The sequence below is a fragment of the Diceros bicornis genome, chromosome 6 (assembly GCF_020826845.1).
Source record: "Diceros bicornis minor isolate mBicDic1 chromosome 6, mDicBic1.mat.cur, whole genome shotgun sequence".
NCBI lineage: Eukaryota > Metazoa > Chordata > Mammalia > Perissodactyla > Rhinocerotidae > Diceros > Diceros bicornis.
Genome location: NC_080745.1, coordinates 60,468,783 through 60,493,349, shown reverse-complemented (window position 1 = coordinate 60,493,349; position 24,567 = coordinate 60,468,783). Strand labels below are relative to the sequence as shown.

Here is a 24,567-nt window from a genome sequence, read left to right as displayed (position 1 = left end):
GGAAAGAACTATATTAAAATGGCATTATTCATAAAGTAACACAACTCTGAATATCATTATAAAGATTAGAACATAGATTTCATCAAACTTCATTTCCTTCAAAGTAACATAGCCATCTTATGCAAAATAGCACTTGGGTTCTTGTAAATGGCTTCTTCCTCTTATTATACTCGTTTTCTTTATTTCATGTGTCTGATTTAAGCTTGTGTAGCTTAGAATTAGACTTTCGTTCCTTGTCCTTTTAATGGTGTCATTTTCTAAATTTCATCTACAATTATGCATATCCTTTGGGGCCTACAATATTGAGAATAGTCTAAGATAAACAAGTAATGAGAATGAATTTGATCTGCATTCAAGATATTTTTTGATTTCTCTTTTAACTTCTTCTCTGACCCATTGGTTGTTCAGTAACATGTTATTTACTCTCCAAATACATTTGAATTTTCCACTTTTGTTCTTGTAATTGATTTCTAGTTTTATACCATTTGGCTGGTGTAATTTCAATCCTTTTAAATATATGAGATTTGTTTTGTGGCCTAATAAATGATCTATCCTGTAGATGTTCCATGTGTGCTTAAGAAGAATATCTATTCTGCTGCTTTTGGTGGAATGTTCTGTAAATGTCTGTGAAGTCCATCTGGTCTAACATATCATTTAAGTCCAAAATTTCTTTATTGATTTTCTGTCTGGATGATCTATCCACTGAGGAAAGTGGAGTATTGAAGTCCCTACTAATATTGTATTGCTGTCTAATTCTGCCTTTAGATGTGTTAATATTTGCTTTACGTATTTAGGTGCTCCTATGTTGGGTGCATCATTTTTGTTTTTTCTCTTTGTTGCTCTAACTGGCTAGTTTCATGGGTCTTACCTTCAAGTTTGCTGATTCCGTTTTCTGCATGATCAAGTCTCCCTTGAAACTCTGTTGCAATTTTGAGTTCAATCATTGTATTCTTCAATTCTAGGATTTCTGTTTGGTTCTTTTTGATGATTTCTATTTCTTTATTAAACTTCCTATTTTGTTCATGTATTGTTTTCCTGATTTTGTTTCTATGTGTGTTCTCTCGCATTTCATTAAGATTATTTAAAATGATTATTTTGAATTCTTTTCATACAATTCATAGATCTCTATTTGTTTTGATTTGTTATTGGAGCTTTATTAGTTTCCTTTGATGGTATTATGTTTGCCTGATTCTCCATGATCTGTGTAGCCTTGTGTTTGTGTCTATGCATTTGTGTAACAAACATGTATTCTTGTCTTCACATGTTCATTTCAACAGGTAAAGATCTCCTTCTGTTTGGCCCCTAGGCTGATGGGGTTGCTTCTGTGATCTCAGGTGGATTGGGTTGGAGCTGCTTATTATGGTTACTACTAAGTCTGCACTGGGGTCTGTGATTTGTTACCAGGTACTTAGGACAATGTGCATCCTGCTTTGTCCTTGGGCATATGGGACTGCCTCCAAGAGATTGGTCAGCGGGGCTGGTGGTGGGACAAATGTCTGCTTCAGGGTGCACTGGTGACGACGTGAATGTTATCACACACAAGGACAAGCATAGCTCCTGTTGGTTCCCTGGGAGTGATCTTGCTGAGTCACTGGGTGGATCCCTTGGCAGCTCTATTGCACAGACTGTGACTGAGAGGGACTGTAAACAAGTTACAGGGCTGCTTCAGGACCTGCCATTGGACTAATATTGGCGAGCCAACCTCTGAAAGCACAGGCAGGTGTGACTCTTACCAGATCACTAGGTGGGCAGGACTGCTCTAGCACCATGACTGAAAGGGGCCAGGGATGCATCATAGCCCACTTCAGCATCGACAGCGAGGACCAAGGTTGGATGGCCTGTTACCTAAAGCATGGAAGGGGGAAATTCCTCCTGGGTCACTTGGTGGGTGATGCTGGAGGTAGGACCATTGCTAATGCGGCTGTAGCTGAGTCCGTAGGGGGATGGAGCTGTTTTCAGATCTGTTGTCAGGACCGTGGTTGGTGATCCTGCCACCTGGTTGCAGGTCTGCCTTCTCAAAATGGCCCTCTTCAGTCTTGGGCTCCACTGGGGTTTTGCAACCTCCTTCCTGGATCCTAAAGCTCCTACAAAGGCAGTTTTGCCCATGAATTGCTGCCAAATTATTGTTTCTGAGTGGGGATACGAGCAGGAAATCTTATAGTCTACCTCTTGCTGATGTCAGAAGATAACGTTTTAAATATAACACAAAAGGCACAATTCATGAAAAAAAAGAATTGATAAATTGGACTTCATTAAAATTCAAAATTTCTGCTCTGTAAAAGACACAATCAAGAGAATGAAAAGACAAGCCCCAAACTGAGAGAAAATATTTGCAAAAGACATATCAGATAAGAACTGTTATCCAAAATATACAAAGAGCTCTGAAAACTCAACAATAAGAAAATGAAGAATCCAATTGAAATACGGACAAAAAGTCTGACACATACCTTGCCAACAAAGATATACAGATGGCAAATATGCATGTGAAAAGATGTTCAATGTAATAAATGATAGGAATTGCAAAGTTAATCAACAGTGGGTTGATATACAACCCTAGAATGGCTAACATTTAAAACATTGCCAACACCAAATGTTAGCAAGATGTGGACGAACAAGATCTCTAATTCATTGCTGGTGGGAATGCGTACAACCAGTTTGAAAAACAGTTTGGCAGTTTCTTAAAATAACTAAACACAGTTTTACTCTACAATCCAGCAATCACACTCCTTGGTATTAACCAAATGAGTTGGAAACATATGTCACACAAAAACCTGCACGTGAATTTTTATTGCAGCTTCATCCATAATGAACAAAGCTTGGAGGCAGTCAAGATATCCTTTAGTAGGTGAATGTATGAATGAACCATGGTACAATTATACAATGGAATCTTATACAGTACCAAAAAGAAATGAGCTATTTAGTTATGAAAAGACATGGAAGAAACTTTAATGCATATTACTAAATAAATCTGAAAAGACTATATAAGGTATGATTCCAAATATATGGCATTCAGGAAAAAGCAAAACTATAGAGATAGTAAGAGGCTCAGTGGTTGCTAAGCATTTGAGGGAGGGAGGAATGAATAGGTGGAGCACAGGGGATGTGACTTTTAAGGCAGTGAAACTATTCTGTATAATGCATAGGTGTGGATACATGTCAGTATATATTTTTCAAAACCCACAGAAAGTAGAACAGAAAAGGTGAACCCTAATATAAACTGTCATATTTTGTTAATAACTATGTGTTGATGATGGTTCATCAATTGTAACAAATGTACCACTCTGGCATGGGATGTTGATGGTGGGATAGCTTACAGGTGAGTGTGGGAAGGAGTATGTGGGAACTCGCTGTACTTTCTGCTTAATTTTTATGTGAACCTAAAACTGCTCTAAAAAATAAAGTCTATTAATTTAAAAAATAACAGTCTAACTCACAACTCAAGCCAAGCTAAATTTTGCATTACTCTGTGACTGTGGAGGGCTTCACACTGATGCTCTCCTGTCCATCCACTTGGTCAGCAATGGGAAATCCCTTTAATGTGAGAAGTCACTGAACCAGGAGTGGAGAAACCTGGATTCTAAGATAAGGTTTTGAATGGATGCATTGGTGACACTTCACTTCACTAAGTTACAAATTTCTCATTGCTAAAAATAAAAATTAGACTAGCTGACCTCACAGATACCGTCTATCTCCAAATTATCTGTGATTCTTTCATTCTATTAAAGAAAGGGCCAGGGAGGACCCTCAGCAGAGGGAAGGAGCAGCAGGGTAGAGATACTTTTCTCTCTGGGAATAAAACAATTACTCTAAAGACAGCGAAGGAGCTTCTTTTATCTAAAATAAGCTAGTGAATATCTCTTGGAGTGTAGAACTTTGTAAGTCAAGCAGCAAACTACTGCTTCTCTTTGTTCTAGATAAGAGGTTCACCAAGACCTGGACTCACGTAAGTTCTAAAGGTTACAAACCTAAGCTTTTTGAACCCCATTTTAACCAACAGTTGCTGTAATTATTAACTAAGTTAACATTTATTTTTAACATAACTTTTTAGCAGGAATCATGGAATACTGAATCAGTACACACTCAGTAAATTTGGAAAACTTGCTTGAAATCAATGTTTTGCTTGGAGGCAGCATGCAGGACTCAGGGGACGTGGGGCCTGATCTCTACCACCTGCAGTCTGTGTGTCCTCAGCCACAGTGCTGAAACTCCAAGGGCAGCTTTCTTGTCATTAAAATGGGAATGATTTTACCTTATGCAAAGACAATTTAGAGAACCAAAAGGGTTATGATGGGTGTGAAAATTCTTTAGCTGTCAGTCTCCCTGTAAACATGAGAACTGAAGCGTTTGGTAATTGAGATCTTGACACATCCTAATTTCTCCCTTCCTAAAAGAGCTTAGAAATAACTGCACTAATCAATTTCGAACAAATGCAATGATATCTTTACAGAACATGACTTTGTACCAATATGGCTATTTATCTACTGATGCATATAATTCTGGTAATGTTTAGATCCTCATGACCACCAAGTGTCATCTCCTTTCAGGTCTGCAGGTCTGCATGTGGTGGTGGTTCTGTGCTATGAGTCTGTTTAAAGAAGTCTCAGCTTCCTATCCTCCACTGATTCCACACCCGTTTTTTGGTCTACAACCTCCATCTGCATACTATACTTCATTTCAATATTTCTGAGAATGACAGGCCAAAAAAGCAGCAGAAGAAGCTGTGTCAGGAGGTGACTGGGAGGCAGGAGAAGCCACAGTCTCTCAAGATTTCCCTCCTAAATTCTGTGAGACTGGCTCTTCCCTCAGTTACACTGAGAAAGTTTCACCTCTGCAGGGATAGAGAGAGGAATAGAGTCGAGAATCTATGGCCCTGTTATCCTTGGAGTCAAATAAGGGCCATTTATTTAATGTGCAGCCTGTTATTTCGTAACTAGGGTAAATGGGGTATAAATTCAAAGTAATTAATATTTTGGAGGTTTTGTTTTGCTTTTCTAACATTGTTCTTGAGGCAGCAGTGGTATAAGCCATAGTGCACCATCATGGGCATCCCGGCCAGTGAACCCTGGGCTACCGCAACAGACTATGCACACTTAACCACTTGTGCCACCGGCCGGCCCCAGAAGGTCTCAGTTATAATCTCAGTCCTGCCACGTATGAGCTGTTTGATCCCAGAGTCTTCCTTTATCCATTATAAAAATAAAGGGTAAGGGGGCCGGCCCAGTGGCAATGCAGTTAAGTTCACATGCTCCACTTTGGCGGTCTGGGGTTTGCAGGTTCGGATCCCAGGAGTGGACCGACGCACCGCTCATCAAGCCATGCTGTGGCAGTATCCCGTATAAAGCAGAGGAAGATGGCCACGGACGGTAGCCCAGGGTCAATCTTCCTCAGCAAAAAGAGGATGATTGGGAATGGATGTTAACTCAGGGCTAATCTTCCTCAATCAATCAATTAATCAATCAATATATACTATTCTGTGATTTCTAGAGGGTTTAATGGTAAAGGTGCGTATGTTTACTCAGCCATTTACCTGATATATGTATGGTTATTCAAGATGTGAATTATTCTAGCAATTTTATATTTAGGCTGCTGTATAGTTAGTACTGTACATTAAAATATTTAAAAGTTTTCCATTTTCAAGGAGAAACTATCTTAGTGTTTGATAAAACATTACAAAATAAACATTTTTTATGTATACGAAATAGAATGCACTGATTTCCCCTTAAGTCATAAATTCCGAACTGGTCATCAGTCTGAGAATCCAGAATGCTGAGCAACATTTTGGACCAAATCATTTACTTCAGTGGTTCCTTATCCTGCTGCACTTGAAGCCACCTAATGATATTTGTTTGTTTTCTAATTATCACTTCCTAGACCTAGACCAGACCAACTAAACCAGAATCTCAAGGATAAGAGATTGGAAAGAAGAAGAGCAAGGCTAAAGAACACTATATTTTTATCTTTATCAGTGGGCCAAAAGTCCATCTGAAGGGATTACAGTTGATTTAGCTGATTGATTGGTCACTTTATACATCAAAGAAGCACATGTTGAATCAACAGGGAGTTATAAAAACTTTGGATATCAGGCTCACAGTCGTCTAAGTAAGAAGAGACAATGGATCCAGTTGTGGGCCTGGTGCTCTGTCTCTCCTGTTTGCTTCTCCTTTCACTCTGGAAACAGAGCTCCAGGAAAGCGAAGCTCCCACCTGGCCCCACTCCTCTCCCTGTTATTGGAAATATCCTGCAGTTAGATGTTAACGACATCAGCAAGTCCTTAATCAATGTAAGTATCTTGTATGCTCCTTCTGTGGCTTGGAAAGAGTAAGTAAATGAATCTTTCTTTTAAATAAAATGTATTCTTGGTGGCAAATGTTTAAATTACATCATTGTGCAGAAAATACTCACCGTATTTGCTATACAATGTTTTGTAAAGAAAATTTTTTATTGTTTTTATGTTTTTTTAATTCTAATGTTTCCATTGCTTTTTCTAGTTTATAATTGTCAGATATTGGAATGAAGTAATGCCTTTTTGGAGAAGAGAAATATTTAAGTCATCCTAAAAGAGGATCAAAATAATAGTGGCAAAAGTCTAGAGTGCTGCTGCCCTTTATTGTTTCAGAGTCATTTTTTGAGGTTTTTTGCCAGAAGGGAAAAAAGATGATTAGCGATTTCATTCAAGAATTTACATTCTTTAGGAACTATGCATGTTCTTCACATTAGTTATGAAAATTAAACTTCTCTGAAGAAGAAAGTTATGTCTAATGTAAAGAAATAGCTACTGGCTCAGGATCAGCATAATTGAGTGAAAGAAATAATCATTCAGGATCCATTAGGTGGTAAGGGAATCCTTTCGGATTCTGCACAAAGCTGCTGTCTGTACCTTATGAATGCTGCAGGATAGAAGAAATTGTTCTTCCATGAGATGCTACGTGTTCATGCATTGCCTCTGTGATGCTTCCTCTCCTTCTGTGTTAGCAATACAAGTGGTTTCACACTGCAGTAGGTTTTAGAATCATCTGGGCTCATTTTTAAAAACACAGATTTCTAGTATTCATTACAAGGCTACTAAATCAGAATTCCCATGGGAAGAATTCCACAGGTCATCCTGAAGCAATCAGCCTCATATTCTTCCAAAGCAGGGAGGCATTGGGGACTGATAAATTGCTCAGGCATCAGATGCTGACAAAACATAACTTCAAATTGGGTCTTCTGTTTATTAGCCATGGTACATTGCAAAAGAATTTGTAATTCTCTGACTTCAGTTTCTTTATTTGTGTAACAGGGCAAATAAACTTGCTGAATGTGTTGATGTGAGAATTATATGTAATCTGTGTACCAATTACACAGGACATTGCACGGCACATCATAGGCCATCCATACGTGGCAGCTATAATAATCATCATATTTATGAATAAAATTCAGAAGAATTTAAAGCTGAGATGGCAGAATAAAAATATAAAATAGAGGATGATAATATCAGTTGAATCATGCACAAAATATAGACCAAATTGTGACTTCTTTTGCTAGTATTTTCATGATCTTTCCATTTCCCAGCTCTCAAAAGTCTATGGCCCAGTGTTCACTCTGTATTTGGGCTTGAAGCCCACCGTGGTGCTGCATGGATATGAAGCAGTGAAGGAAGCCCTGATTGACCTGGGAGAGGAGTTCTCTGGAAGAGGCCATTTCCCAATTTTTGAAAGAGCTAGTAAAGGACAAGGTAGGTGTGTGTGTGCATGTTCAGCATTGGTAATGGGGGTGGGGAGGATGGAAAACATGAATTTAAGGATCTGCTCAGCAGAGCTTGGCCTATCCACTAGGCTGCCAAGTGTCAGCTTCCTCTTCCTTGCCAAGAACCTCCCTTCCGGTTTCTGTTTCCCCTCTGATAGGAATAGTGTTCAGCAATGGGAAGAGATGGAAGGAGATCCGGCGCTTTTGCCTCATGACCCTGAGGAATTTCGGGATGGGGAAGAGGAGCATTGAAGATCGTGTTCAAGAGGAAGCCCGCTGCCTTGTGGAGGAGTTGAGAAAAACCAATGGTGAGTGATTCTGTACTCTGTAACTCTGACCTTAACAGACTGCTCTCTTCTCTAATAACGTCCTTAAAAATTCTTCAAGGGCTGTCAAACGTTTCATATGGGTAGTGGCTGCCAGGCTGCAGGTGGAGGAGAGAGGGTGTAAAGCAGAGAACCAAGGGAGCTTTTGTGTATGTCTGCTTGTTGTGTGTGTACACTCATGATTGTGCATACAATGGCAGTATTCAAGGGCATTTAATCCTATTCTATTCCAGCTTTCTTTGTTTATTTTCAAATCATTATATTGTAAAAGTAGAAGTCTAATTTTTTTTTTAATTTAAAGAGCACTGTTTTTCCAATAGCATCATCGTGGGTTATCTATGCCAGAACATGTCACCAGGGAACACTTGTCAAGTGCGAATAACCTTTCACACACTTATGTTGCTGAACCAACTGACATGTGCTCTCACCTAATTGGACTATGTTTGTATGGTCCTCCTCACTGACAAGTCTGAGGGGTTTTTCCAACATTTCTGTCTACAGTTCCCACCAGTAATCATGCTATATATGGTTTATAGTTTAATATATCATTTAAATTGCTTTGTTATATCTTTGTAGAATTCGCATCAATTATAATTTTCATGTAAACAAGGCATGATTTTAAAACTATCAGCATGAATTATTTCGTACCACCTACTGCTTGCTATATTGAGTTACATATTTTGTGAATATATACGCTACAGTATAATTCTGCAAAATACACAAATACCAAGTGGTATAATGATTTATTTAACTAGACATGAAATATTATTAATCCCTCTCCCTAACTCTAATTGGCTCTGTTTTCAATTTTTCTCATTTTTTCCCCTCTTTATTGGATTTTGGATTAGAATTAAATGGTAATTATTTACCTCCCACTACCAGCTCTAGTAACCTATGAAGTGATTTTCACAATGATTCTGATTTTCTGCTTGGATTCCAAATTGACCTATTTTAAAATTTATCTCCTAAATGAAGTGAAAGGAAAGACTGCAAATCAGATTTTACCTGTGAATCTCTCTCTCACACACACACATTCCCTAGGTGTTGCAAATTACTCTCTACCTCCTTAGCTAAAATAAAACTTTTTTTGAAAGTTTAGAACCCTGGAATGTGTCAAGGAGCCTGGTGTAGAAGCAGGTAACTCACCAGGTTTCCTGTCATTCAATGCCCTCGAGTTTCTTCACATCTTTTATGATTCAAGTCACCTTTAATTAAGTCTATGGAAGAGAATTTGGGAGCTTTTTACGTATAAAGTTTATTGATCAATTGATTACAATTTTATTTTGCAGATCTCCACCAAAAGAAGACCTTTCCTCTATTTTAATTTCTTTACCTATAAAATAATAGAATTGATAAAATGATGGTCAAATTTTAAAATTTATTAAACTATACTATTCTGTTAATGACTATGCAGAACAATAACCCAGAGGTTCACAAGAGGACTGTTTTGTCCAAGTAAATTAAATTTGGGGAGTAATTGGAGATGGTGGGCTTTACTTCCTAATGTAGAAAATTATTTTTGTTTTCTAAACATGAAAGGAAGAAATAAAGGACTCCATTTATCAGTTTAACCTTTTTTGTTTGCCTTACCTGGGATTCAGTTTGAAATAAAAATTTCTCATTTTACTTTTATTTTACTTATTTTTTAATTATTTTACTGAGGTCTTATTGGCTTAAAACATTGTGGAAATTTGGGTGTACATTATTATATTTCAGTTTCGGTATAGATGTGTTCACTGCCAGTAGTCTAGCTGTTATCTGTCATTGTACATATGTGTCCCTTTACCCCTTGCATCCTCCCCCCAACCCCTGCTCCTTTGGTAACCACTAATCTATTATCTTTATCTACGTGTTTGTTTATCTTCCACATATGAGTGAAATCCTATGGTATTTGTCTTTCTCTTACCGTTATTTGATATGCATAATGAAATATACTTAAGCATAAATGGAATATACTTATTTGGTTTGGCATAATACTCTCAAAGTCTATCCGTGTTGTTGCAAATGGCATGATTTTGTCTTTTTTTATGGCTGAGTAGTAATCCATTGTGTATATATACCACATCTTCTTTATCCAATCATCCATTGAAGGGCGCTTGGGTTGCTTCCACATCTTGGCTATTGTGAATAATGCTGCAATGAACATAGGGATGCATAAATCTCTCTGAATTGTTGATTCCATGTTCTTCGGATAAATACTCAGTCATGGAATAGCTGGATCATATGGTATTTCTCTTTTTAATTTTTTGAGAAATCTCCATACTGTTTTCCATAATGGCTGCACCCATTTGTATTCCCATTAGCAGTGTATGAGGGTTCCCTTTTCTCCACATCTTCTCCAACATTTGTTATTTCTTGTCTTGTTAATTATAGCCATTCTGACAGATGTGATGTGGTAAGTCATTGTAGTTTTAATTTGCATTTCCCTAATAAGTAGTCATGTTGAACATCTTTTCATATGCCTGTTGGCCATCTGTATGTCTTCTTTGGAAAAATGTCTGTTCATATTTTTTGCGCATTTTTTTTTTTTATGTTTTGACAGAACGTTTTTCTTTTTTTTGTTTGTTTGCTTATTGCGGTAACATTGGTTTATAACATTGTATAAATTTCAGGTGTACATCATTATACTTCTATTTATGCATGGATTACATCATGTTCACCACCCAAATACTAATTACAATCCATCACCACACACATGTGCCGAATTATCCCTTACACCCTTCTCCCTCCCCCCATATTTTGATTGGGTTGATCATTTTTTTGCTGTTGAGTTGTTATGAGTTCTTTATATATTTTGTAAATTAACCCTGTGTCGGGTATCTGATTTGCACATACTTTCTCCCAGTTGGTGGCTTGTCTTTATGTTTTGTTGATGGTTTCCTTTGCCATGCATAAGCTTTGTAGTCTGATGTAGTTCCATTTGTTTATTTTTTCTTTTGTTTCCCTTGCCTGAGTAGACTTGGTGTTCAAAAAGATACTGCTAAGACAGATTTCAGAGTGTACTGCCTATATTTTCTTCTATGAGTTTTATGGTTTCAGGTCTTATATTCAAGCATTTAATATATTTTGAGTTAATTTTTTGTATAGTGTAAGATAATGGTCTACTTTTATTCTTTTGCACATGGGTGTCACGTTTTCCCAACACTGTTTACTGAAGAGATTTTCTTTTCTCCATTATGTGTTCTTGGCTCCTTTGTTGAAAATTAGCTGTCCATAAATGTGTGGGTTTATTACTGGGTTCTCAATTCAGTTCCATTGATCTGTGTGTCTGTTTTTCTGCCAGTATCATGCTGTTTTGATTACTACAACTTTGTAGTATATTTTGAAGTTAGGGAGTGTGATACCTTCAACTTTGTTCTTTTTCCTCAGGATTACTTTGGCTATTCAGGGTCTTTTGTTGTTTTATATAAATTTTAAGATTCTTTGTTCTATTTCCATGAAGAATGTCATTGGGATTCTGATTGGGATTGCACTGAATCTGTAGATTGCTTTAGGCAATACAGAAATTTTAACTATATTTATTCTTCCAATCCATGAGCATGGAATATCTGTCCACTTCTTTATATCTTCTTTGATTTCTTTCAATAATGTCTTATACTTTTCAGTGTATAGCCTTTCACCTCCTTGGTTAAACTTATTCTTAGGTATTTTATTCTGTTTGTTGCCATTGTAAATGAGATTGTAGTCTTGATTTCTCTTTCCGCTAGTTCATTAGTAGTGTACAGAAGTACAACTGATTTTTGAATGTTGATTTTGTACCCAGCAACTCTACTTTATTTGTTGATTATTTATAACAGTATCTTGGTGGATTATTTAGGGTTTTCTATATACAGAATCATGTCATATGCAAATAGTGACAGTTTTACTTCTTCCTTTCCAATTTGGATCACTTTTATTTTTTTTCTTCCCTGATTGTTCTGGCTACAACTTCCAATACTATGATGAATAAGAGTGTATAGAGTGGGAATCTTTATCTTGTTCCTATTCTCAGAGGAATAGCTTTCAGATTTTCACTGTTGAGGATGATGTTGGCTGTGATTTTGTCATATATGGTCATTATTCTGTTGAAGTGCTTTACTTCTATACCCCTTTTATTGAGAATTTTTATCACAAATGAATGTTGTGTTTTCTCAAATGCTTTCTCTGCATCTATTGAGACTTTCATGTAATTATTATTCATTATTTTGTTAAAGTGGTAAATTACATTGATTTATTTGTGGATGTTGAACCATGACTGCATGCCTGGAATAAATCCCACTTGACCATGGTATATGATCCTTTTAATGTATTCTTGTTTTGATTTGTTAATATTTTGTTGAGGATTTTTGCATCTATGTTCATCAGTGATACTGGCCTGTAATTTTCTTTTTTTGTGTTGTCCTTGTATGGTTTTGGTATCAGGGTAATGTTGGCCATGTAGAATGAGTTAGGAAGCTTCCCCTCCTCTTCAATTTTTTGGAAGAGTTTGAGAAAGATAGATATTAAGTCATCTTTGAATATTTGATTAAATTCACCAGAGAAGCCATCTGGTCTTGGACTTTTATTTTTTGGGAGGTTTCTGATTACAGTTTCAGTCTCTTTCCCTGTGATTGGTCTATTCAGATTCTCTATTTTTTCTTGATTCAGTATTGTGACATATGATTCTCAGAATATATCCATTTCATCGAGGTTATCCAGTTTGTTGGTGTATAGCTTTCATAGAATTCTCTTAAAATCCTTTGTATTTCTGTATAAGCTGTTGTCTTTTATTCTGATTTTATTTATTTGAGTCTTCTCTCTTTTTCTCTTAGTAAGTCTGGCTAAAGGTTTGTCAATTTGGTTTATCTTTTCAAATAACCATCTCTTAGTTTCATTGATACTTTTTATTGTTTTTTTTTTTTTACTTTGTATTTCATTTATTTATGCTCTGATTTTTATTATTTCCTTCTTTCTATTGACTTTGGGCTTCATTTGTTCTTTTTCTAGTTCTTTTAGGTATAGTGGAGAATTGTTTGTTTTAAATTTTTCCTGTTTCTTGAGAGTATTATGTTCACATATGTTAGTTTATTCCAAGAAATCATTGATGCATTCTCCTTTTTTACATTGGTTCCTTCAAATACAGCAATTCACCCATAATGTCTGTCTCTTTAGACTTTCCTTCTGCTGTTTTACAAACAATTATTTCAACTATTCATTAAATATAAAAAGTTTAAGTCTCTAACAATTTTTTATTCCTGTATCAGTCCTTGATTGTTTACAGGCTTTGAGGATAGAAGTGATTTTGCACTAATAAATCATTCAATGTTTTAAAAAGTGACCTCTTTAAATGTACTCTATATCCCTCCAAAATAAGAGATATCTCACGTTAGAATGGTGTGAATAAAGGTGGTGCATATGAATATTCTGAAAATCATTATAAAAATATTTTGGAGGTAATAGTTAACTCAAGCTTAACGTAAAAGCTGTATGTTGATTTTATGCATGATGAATTTTTCCTGTTAAGGGAATATCTAGGTAGATATTACTGTAAAGTTTCTAAAATTACTTTTTTCTGTTACCTCAAAGACAAATACTTTTATATGTACAATTTAATTTTATTTTTTAAATGTTTCCAATTCTTTAGCCTCACCTTGCAATCCCACTTTTATCCTGGGCTGTGCTCCCTGCAATGTGATCTGCTCCATTATTTTCCAGAATCGTTTTGATTATAAAGATAAGAATTTTCTTAACTTGTTGGAACTATTGAATGTAAACGTCAAGATTCTGAGCTCCCCATGGGTGCAGGTGAGACCAAGATTCTTTCTTGCTGAGTAACCATTGATCCTCTTTTCTCTGACAAGGCCAAAATTCTCTATGGACCCAACTGTGAAGTGAATGTTTGAATATCACAGTCCTGCCCAGAGCTTAGTGTCATGGAGTAAACTTCTGGAAAAGATGGCTGAGCTCTTTATTTTACGCACAAGAAAATAAATGCCCAAATACTGGTCTTGAATTCAACTCCATTTGCTCCCTGTCCAGTGGTTTTTACACTAAATTTCAAAGCCTAGTTTCCATAAATTATTTTGATAACTGACCAAAAAGTACAACCATAGCACTGAATGGACATCCAGGTCCTTGTTGAAAGGCTTCCATTCCCCACAAGGATTGCCCTCCAATCAAACTTAGACACCTCCTCATCACATTATTTGGCAGAAATATCCTAATTTAGTATACCAAAGAGGGAGGATGTTTAGGAGCACAGATGCTGCTAAGAAACTCTGAGCAAGGAGAGGATGTTTGATGCTTCAGTTGGGATCCTAGCTGACAAGATAATTGGGTTAGGAATGACAAAATGATTGAGTTTTATGGTATATGAACCCTAAGCAAACACAATTTCCCCCTATGCTGAGTGTGACTTTATGTCTAGTATTCTGTCTAAAAGATTATTGTATAATCTTAGAGAAGTCACTTAACTGCTCTTGTGCATAGTTATTTTGTCCATAAAATGCTCAATTGTATTTCAAGGTAGTTTCAAGACCTTCTCCATTCTAAAGTACTGATTCTGTCTGTGAGGCTGCTTGATGCAAGGGAGAATCAGCAGAGACCAGCTTATGTTCTTTATCAGGTTACTCAAACTCCCTTAACTTCTGTTCTCATCTTCATAATGTGAATCATAGGAATTCATGCCACCTTATATTTCCAGGTTGGAAAAGAATAGATGTAAAAAATTAAAGATCTGATATAAACCTGTTTTTTTTCTATTTTTAAAAGTGATGTATGAGCATAGGAAATGATTATCATCTTTATCCTCTCGTCATAGTTTTCTTCCTGAAATCTTTGTAAGCATAATTACCATATATGTGCAGTGAAAATTTCCCCCTCAAGGTAGACATCATATTTTATTCATTTTTATAGTAACAATTTCTAACCAGGATTTGGCATATGATATATATATTTGCCTTCATTGTGTCTTTTTTATTTAATCAATGATTTTTTTTTCTCTTTCAGGTCTGCAATAATTTTCCTGCTTTCATTGATTATTTCCCAGGGAGTCATAACAAATTACTTAAAAATGTTGCTTATATAAGAAGTTATCTTTTGGAGAAAATAAAAGAACACCAAAAATCTCTAGACATTAACAATCCTCGGGACTTCATTGATTGTTTCCTGATCAAAATGGAACAGGTAAAATGGTAACAACAGCTCAATTATTTGACTGCTTGTGCATTTTGGGGTTTATTAACTCTGTAGCTACCAGCGATGTATAAAAAGTCAGGCAAAAAATGCTTGAAAAGCACTTAAATTACTTACTATGTGTATGGATCTGCACTAAACATCATGGAAAATTTAAAATTGAATTATTAAATGACTAGAATACATGGACCTTGTTCTTAAGTGCTAATAGCATACTTGAGGAAGGACGGAATGTACAACTCAGGTGAAATGGATACAATTACAAAAAAGCTACAAAATACAAACCATTAAGCTATAAAATGAAGATGGACATAATCATTTGTAGTCAGCAACATATGGAAGAATGAGAAGGAAAGTCTTGACCAAGGTTGGCTTCCTGTATGTTCTGAGGTTCGATTAGATCATGAAATATTTTCAATGAGGGACAGGATAGAGAGTTTCTGATAGGTTGAATGGTGTACGCAGAAGTTCAGATGTGTGTGTTGGCAAAAAGTGTAGGTAGATAGAAAAGAGAAGCCTTAATTGAATGTAACAGAAAATGAATTTGAACAGAGTGGGCAGTTGGTGTTTCTCAAATAATCAGTAAGCATGAATGCTGGGGGGAAAATTTTGATTTGATCAGGAAGAAATATGAACCAAAACAAGAATGGAATTCATATAATAATTAGGAAAAATTATCTTGCACATCCTGTAGAGGGATCCAAATGATGAAAATGGAACTCAAGGACTAGCTTAGAGATTTTTCATTTCTTTAAACTTAGACTTCATGGAAGTCTGGACCATAGAAGTGCAAAGGAGTCTCAAATAAAATCAAGGTTATCCATCTTATCATATACTCAGAGATCTAAGATGAGAATTGATTAGGCTGTGTCATGGAAGTTAAAGCAAAAGCAACATTTTAGAAGAAATGGAACAGATAAAATTGGGAAATAATACCGTCCCTGGGAAGGTCCTTGGATTTGATTAGGCTTTGTGTCAGAGGAGTTCTATACGGAGTGGTTTTAATAGAGAGGGAAGGATGGGAGCCAAATTACAGGGGCTTGTGTAGGAAATTTCTGGGATGAGACCAAACGTCCCTATGGGAAGTTCAACCAAAGTGGCATAGATTTAAATGATGAATTTAAATAGTGGTAAGGTGAAATTGAAAAACTGAGTAAAAAAGGTTATAGATACCATGAAAACACTTGTGTTGGTACAAGGTTTTCATTGATGTGAGGTGAGGTAGACTCCAGAGTAATTTGAAAAGAGCTAAATTTAGACAAGAAAATTCTTTCCCCTGAGGCCATGATTATTTTATTCAACCACTTTGTAACACTGGAAAGATATGAAAAATAAGTTATTAGGGCAAGATGTGAAGCGAGTCAAAGATGCTGAAAGAGATGATATTCAAAGAATTACACATAGAATTTGATGTAGACCTTCAAAGCATGTGTTCTAGATGTAATGAAGTCAGAAGATGAAATGATTTGAAGAAACTGTAAGAGAGAAAAAACAAATTACTTCTACTCTCTGCCTTCTCTTTTGTTAGAGCAAAGATTCTTATTCTTTTGGGGTTCTGTTAATTTAAGAATCTGACGAAACTTGTGGACACTTTTCCGGAAGAATGCACCTACATACGTTCACCATATTTTGTACACAATTACTGGGGATTCCCTGATGCTGTGAAGCCTATTCATTAATCTCAGGTCAGGGAGAGCTCTAAGATCTCTGGTATTTCTATTTCAAATGGTTATTTCCTGAATACTATATTTAAAAATATTATTGTTTCTCTGGCTTCACAATGTATTTAAGATCTAGATTAATTTATTTTTTGTAACAGCTTGTTGAGATATCATTAACATATCATACCACTTGCCCACTTGAAGTGCACAATTTAATGGTTTTTAGTATTTTCAGAGTTCTGAAAACATCTTCACAATCAATTTCAGAACATTTTCATCACTCTGAAAACAAATTCCATACTCTTTAACAGTCATTCTTCCTTTTTTCCTAAACATGCCAGCCCTAGGTAACCACTAATCTAATTTCTGTCTCTGTTAGATCTTCCTATTCTGCATATTTTAAATAAGTCAAATTTACAACATGTAGTCTTCTGTGACTGGCTTTTTTCATTTAGCATAACTGAAAGTACTGCTTTCACTTAGCATGTTTTCAAGGTTTCTTTTCATTGCTGCATGTATCAGGACTTCATTCCATTTATGGATGAATAATATTCCATTATGTGGGTATACAACATTTTATTTATTCCTTCATTCATTGATGGATATTTCACTTTTTCCATTTATTGGCTATTATGAATTTATGAATAATGCTTCTATAAGTATTTGTGTAGAAGTTTTTGTGTGCACATATGTTTTTATTTTTCTTAGATATATACTTAGGAGTGGAAATACTGGGTCATATTGTAACTCGATGTTTAACCTTTTGAGGAACTGAGGCTGGATCAAAAATCTAAATTGAAGAGCTAAAACTATAAAACTCTTAGAAGAAAGCACAAGCAGAAAAGCAGCTGCACCATTTTATATTCCCACTAGTAGTGTATGAGGGTTCCAATTTCTCCGTATACACATCTACACTTGTTAGTATCTGCAGTTTTGATTATAGCAATCCTAATAGGTGTGAAATGGTCTTTCACTGTAATTTGTGTGTGTGTGTTTGAGGAAGATTGGCCCCGAGTTAACATCTGTTACCAATCTTCCTCTTTTTGCTTGAGGAAGATTGTCAGTGAGCTAACATCTGTGCCAATATTCTTCTAATTTTTATGTTAGATGCCACCACAGCATGGCTTGATGAGTGGTATGTAGGTTCAGGTCTGAGATCCAAACCCGCAAGCCCTGGGCCACTGAAGCAGAGCACATGAACTTAACTGCTATGAAACCAGGCAAGCCCCTCATTGTAGTTTTGATTCACATTTTCCTGATGGATAAAGATGTTGAGCTCATTTTCATTGACCATTTGTATATAGCCTTTGGAGTCATGTCTTTTCAGATTATTTTCCCATTTATTCCAAGGTTATTTATTTTTATTTATTGTTGAGTTGTAAGGGTTCTTATGTATTCTAGATAGAAATCCCTTATCAGATATTTTGCCAATATTTTGTCCTTTTCTGTGGGTTATCTTTTTATTTCGTGATGTTGTCATTTGAAGCTGAAAAGTTTCTTATTTTGATCAAGTCCACTTTATTTGTTTTTTCTTTGATTGCTCGTGCTTTTGGTGTAATTCGAAGAAAAATTACATTATACAAGGTCACAAAGATTTATGCCTATGTTTTCTTCTAACAGTATTATAGTTTTAGCTATGTCTTCTTGGTCTAAAATTGATTTTAATTTGATTATATATATGGGAAGAAGTTCAAGATGGTGGCATAGGAAGATCTCGAACTCACCTCCTCCCACAGACACCAAATCTACAAATACATTTGGAATAATTCACTCTGAAGGAGACCTGAAGATTGGATGACCAGAGCCTCCATAACAAATGATAAAAGGACAGTATCAATACAAGTAAAAAAGACAGAGTCATGGGCTCACCAAAGCAAAACCACACTGCAGCCACAGCAATCCACAATCGGGAGAGATCTCAAAGGTATGAAACATTTCCCTGAGGAGCAAGAGATTTGAGCTTTTCATCAGTCACTACAACCTTTAGATCCTGCACAGGAGAGACAAGCCCCCCAAGAATCATGCTTTGAAAAACCAATGGGAATTATGTCCAGGAAAATTATAAAATATAGGGAATGCAAAATGTGCTCTTAAAGTGCTTGTGTGCAGATTAATTCAACCTGGAAACCATCAAAATACACCAGTCTGAAAAATCCATAGAATGTAGGTAAAGGAGACTCATTTACTGACTTTAAAGCATCAACCAGAGAGGTGTGAATCCTCCAAGACTCCTTCGAAGGACTGAGACACTAACGGGAGCCATTTTTGCAATCTCAGTATACCTTGCTAATATTGGCACTGGTAGGTGCCATTTTGGAATTCTTCCTCTAATCTCCTAGTCCCACTGGGTGCACTTCACTGAAAACCCCACCTACCAAATCACTAAAGCAGTCGCGGACATGCCTCTCAGACAGAAAAGGGGCCAGTCCTGCCCACCAACATGTTGCAACAGTTGCTGAGGCACCTAGCAAACAGCCATGGAATAGCACCATCAACCAATGTGACAAAGCAGTCACAAATGCACCTAGCCGGAGGCCTGGAACCAGCCCCACCCACTGACTTGTGCAGCAGGTGTGGATGCAACCAGAAACTGGGCCAGGGGCCTGCCTCACCTGTCAAAGCACTGTGACTGCACCCTGCAGCAGGCTGGGAGCCAGCCCCTCACACCAGCATGCCACAGTCACAGCTCAGTAACAGCAGGAGGGCTCACACAGCCCAGATAGGGGGTACCTCTTGAGTGCCTGGCTCAGATGGCCAGGGAAGACTGCACTTCTTGCTCCCACAGGAAATCTCCTATACAAGGCCACTCCTTCAAGACTGGGAGAGGTAGCTGATTTAGGTAATATATAGAAACAAACACAGAGAATTAGGCAAAATGAGGAGACAGTGGAATATGTCCCAAATGAAAGAACAAGACAAAATATCAGAAAAAGAACTAAATACAATGGAGATAAGTAAACTCCCTGATAAAGAATTCAAAGTAATGGTCATAAGAATGCTCAGTGAACTTGGGAGAAGAATGTATGAACACAGTGAGAGCTTCAATAAAGAGAGAGAAAATATAAGAAAGAACCAATCAGAGCTGAAAAATACAAAAACTGAAATGAAAAATACACTAGATGGAATCCACTGTAGACTAGATGAGACAGAAGACTGGGTAGGTGACCTTGAAAACTGGGTAGTGGAAATCACCCAATCAGAACAGTAAAGAGAAAAAAGAGTTAAGAAAAATAAGAATATCTAAGGGGCCCGTGGGAAAACAACAAGTGTGCTAACATTGACATTATAGGGGCCCCAGGAGAAGAAGAAGAGAGAAAATGGTAAAAAACTTATTTGAAGAAATAATAGCTAAAAACTTCCCTAACCTGTCGAAGGAAACAGAAACCCATGTCCAGGAAGCAGAGAGAGTCCCAAACAAGTTGAATGCAAAGAGATCCACACCAATACCATTATGATTAAAATGTCAAAAGTTAAATATAAAAACAGGATCTTAAAAGCAGCAAGAGAAAAACAGCTAGTTACCTACAAGGAAACCCCTCTAAGACTGTCAGCAGATTTTTCAGCAGAAATTTTACAGGCCAAAAGGAAGTGGCATGACATATTCAAAATGCTGAAAGGGAAAAACTTAGGACCAAGAATACTTTACTTGACAAGGTTATCATTCAGAATTGAAGGAGATATAAAGAGATTCCCAGACAAGCAAAAGTTAAAGGAATTCATCACCACTAGACTGCCCTTACAAGAAAGGTTAAAGGAACTTCTTTAAGGAAAAAATAAAAGGCCATAATTTGAAATAAGACAATATATGACAGCGAAAATCTCACTGGTAAAGGCAAATATATAGGAAAAGTAATGGATCAAACACTTACAAAGGGGCCGGCCCCATGGCTTAGCGGTTAAGTGCTCATGCTCCGATGCTGGCGGCCCAGGTTCAGATCCCGGGTGCGCACTGACGCACCACTTGTCCCGCCATGCTGAGGCCGCGTCCCACATACAGCAACTAGAAGAATGTGCAGCTATGACATACAACTATCTACTGGTGCTTTGGAGAAAAAAAAAAAAAAACACAAAGATAGGAGGAACGTTAAAAGACAAAAGTAGTAAAATCAACTATTCTACAATAATTAGTTAAGGGATACAAAAAATAAAAACATGTCAAATATGACATCAAAAACATAAAATGCAGAGGGAAAGTAAAAATGTAGAGCTTTTAGAAAGCATTTGAACATAAGCAAATATCTGCTCAAAATAGACAGCTATACATATATAGGTTGTTATAGGTGAACCTCATGGTAACCAGAAAAAACAACCTATAATAGACACAAAAAACTAAAGAGAATGAAATCCAAACATAACTAAAGAAACTAAAGAAAGTTATCAACCCACAAGAGAGAGAGAAAGAAAGAAGAAAGGAACAAAGAACTACAAAAACAGCCAGAAAACAATTAACAAAATAGTTTACGCACATACCTATCATTAGTTACTTTAAAAGTAAATGCACTAAATGCTCCAATCAAAAGACACAGCATGGCTGAATGGATAAAAAAAAGACTCATCTATATGGTACGTACAAGAGACTCACTTCAGATCTAAAAACAAACACAGACTGAAAGTGAAGGGATGGAAAAAGATGTTTCATGCAAATGGAAATGAAAAGAAAGCGGGGGTTGCAATGTTTATATCAGGGAAAATAGAATTTAAAACAAAGACTGTAACAAAAGGGAAAGAAGAGTATGACATAATAATAAAGGGATAAATCCAAGAAGAGAATATAACACTTGTAAATATTTATGCATCCAACATAGGAGCACCTAAATTTATAAAGCAAGCGAGAAATTGACACTAATACAATAATAGTAGGAGATTTTAATACCACACTTACATCAATGGATAGATCATTCAGATGGAAAATCAACAAGGAAACAACACATTAGACCAGACAGACTTAATAGGTATGTACAGAATATTCCATCCAAAAACAGCAGAATACACATTCTTTTCAAGTGCACATGGAACATTCTCCAAGATAGATCAAATATTAAGGTACAAAACAAGTCTCAAATTTAAGATTGAAACTGTATCAAGCACCTTTTCGGATCACAATGGTATGAAACTAGACATCAATTACAAGAAGAAAACGGAGGTGGGGGGCAATAACATGAAGACTAAACAACATGCTGCTGAATAACCAGTGGATCAACAATGAAATCAAAGAGGAAATCAAAAAACACCTTAAGAGAAATGAAAATGGAAGCACAACTTTCCAAAACCTATAGGATGCAGCAAAAGCAGTTCTAAGAGGGAAGTTCATCATGTTACAGGCCTTCCTCAAGTTATAAGAAAAATCTTAAATATACGATCTACCTTACACTTAAAGGAACTAAAAAAGAATAAACAAAGTCCAAAGGTAGTAGAAGGAAGAAAATAATGAAGATCAGAGAGGAAATAAATGAAATAGAAACTAAAAAATGGAAAACATCAATAAAACTATGAGCTGATCCTTGAAAAAATAAGCAAAATTTATAAACCTTATGCTAAACTCATAAGGAAAAAAAGAGAGAAGGACCATATAAATAAAAAAAGAAAGGAGAGAAGTTACAACCCATATCACAGAAATACAAAGGATCATAAGAGACTACCGCAAACAATTATATGCCAACAAATTGGACAACCTAGAAGAAATGGATAAATTCCTAGAAATGAGCAATCTTCCAAGACCAAATCAGGAAGAAATAGAAAATCTGAATAGACTGATTACTAGCAATGAAATTGAATCAGTAAACAAAAAAATTCCCAACAAATAAAAGTCCAGGCCCAGATGGCTTCACAGGTGAATTCTACCAAACAGTTCAAGAAGTAATACCTATCCTTCTCAAATTATCCTCAAAAAAACGAAGAGGAAGAAATACTTCCAAATTCATTTTATGAGACTAGTATTACAGTAATACCAATACCAGACAAAGACACTACAAAAAAAGAAAATTACAGGCCAATTTCATTGATGAATATAGATGCAAAAATCCTCAGCAAATTTTTAGCACACCAAATTCAACAATACATTAAAATGATCATACACCATGATCAAGCGGGATTTATTCCAAGGATGCAAGGATGATTCAACATCTGCAAATCAATCAATTTGATACACCACATTAATAATGAAAGCTCTCAATAAAGTGGGTATAGAGGAAGCATACTTCAATATAATTAAGGCTGTATCTGACAAGCCCACAGCTAATATCGTACACAATGGTGAAAAGGTGAAAGTCTTTCCTCTAAAATCAGGAAGAAGGCAAGGATGCCCACTCATGTCAATTTTATACAGCATAGTATTGGAAGTCCAAGCCAGAGCAATTTGGCAAGAAAAAGAAATAAAATGCATTTGGTTTGAAAAGGAAAAAGTAACGCTGTCACTGTTTGCAGATGATATGATATTATATACAGAAAACTCTAAAAACTCCACCAAAAAACTATTAAAACTAATAAATGAATTCAGTAAAGTTTCAGGATACAAAATTAATATACATAAATCTGTTGCATTTTTATGAACTAATAACAAACTATCAGAAAGAACAATTAAGAAAACAATTCCATTTACAATTGTAACAAAGAGAGTAAAATATCTAGGAACAAACTTAACCAAGGAAGTGAAAGAACTATACTCTGAAAACTACAAGACATTGAGGAAAGAAACTGAAGATGACACAAATAAATAGAAAGATACAGCATGTTAATGGATTGGAAGAATTAATGTTGTTAAAATGCCCATATTACCCAAAGCAATCTACAATTTCAATGCAATCTCTGTCAAAATACCAATGGAATTTTTCACAAAGCTAGAACAAGTAATCCTAAAATTTATATGAAACCACAAGAGATTCTGAATGGGAAAAACAATCTTGAGAAACAATAACAAAGCTGGAGGTAAGACACTCCCTGAATTCAATCTATACTACAAAGCTATAAAAATCAAAACAGTATGGTGCTGGCAAGAAAACAGTAACATAGATCAATGGCGCAGAATAGAAAGCCCCAAAATACACCCACACATATACAATCAATTAATCTTCAAAAAAAGGAAGCAAGAATATACAATGGTGAAAACACACTTGCTTCACAAAATTGTGTTGGGAAAACTGGATAGCTACATGCAAAAGAATTAAACTATCTTACACCACATACAAAAATAAACTCAAAACGAATTAAAGACTTAAATGCCCTATACCTAACATCTCATTGTTTTTTTTTGAACCTGTGCCCCTGGACTGTGAACTTCACCATCACTTCTCAGTTTTTCCTCTCTCTCCTTAGGTGGAACAGACTGGCTAGGTGACACTGGGGTTGTGAATTTCTCTTCTCTCTTGTGGAAGCCTAGAGCCAGCTGGAGTTGGGTATTCCCTTCCACCAGGTGTGTTAGGCTCTGATAAACTGCAAGCAGGTTAGGCTTCTGGTAAAACAGTTTCTTCTGAGGGCAGACCTTGTGAAGAGCAACTGAATGCACTTGCAGAGTTCAAAATGATTCCTTTTCTCTTGTCCTTGCCAGAAGCAAGAGAGTACTTTTCTCTGATATTAACTGTGAGGACCTGTAAGAGCTCCTGAAAGTAAAACTCACAACAGTGGGAGTCTCTTAGAATATTGGATCCCCCTGGAGTTTTTAACTCTCAGACTGGTCCACACTAAGCCTCCAGCAATTCGTGATTGCA

At 36.2% G+C, this 24,567-nt stretch overlaps 1 protein-coding gene across 2 annotated transcripts in view; it reads left to right on the top strand.

The window, feature by feature from the left end:
• Nucleotides 1-6,112: 6,112 nt before the first annotated feature.
• Nucleotides 6,113-24,567, top strand: part of LOC131407282 (cytochrome P450 2C19-like) — a 33,205-nt gene continuing 14,750 nt past the window's right edge. The window contains exons 1-5 of one of the 2 annotated variants that reach the window (XM_058543591.1): nucleotides 6,113-6,280; nucleotides 7,552-7,714; nucleotides 7,884-8,033; nucleotides 13,654-13,814; nucleotides 15,018-15,194. In XM_058543591.1, the coding sequence (XP_058399574.1) occupies nucleotides 6,113-6,280; nucleotides 7,552-7,714; nucleotides 7,884-8,033; nucleotides 13,654-13,814; nucleotides 15,018-15,194 (819 nt within the window). The remainder of the gene's footprint in view (nucleotides 6,281-7,551; nucleotides 7,715-7,883; nucleotides 8,034-13,653; nucleotides 13,815-15,017; nucleotides 15,195-24,567) is intronic. The other variant, XM_058543592.1, reaches the window with a different exon arrangement.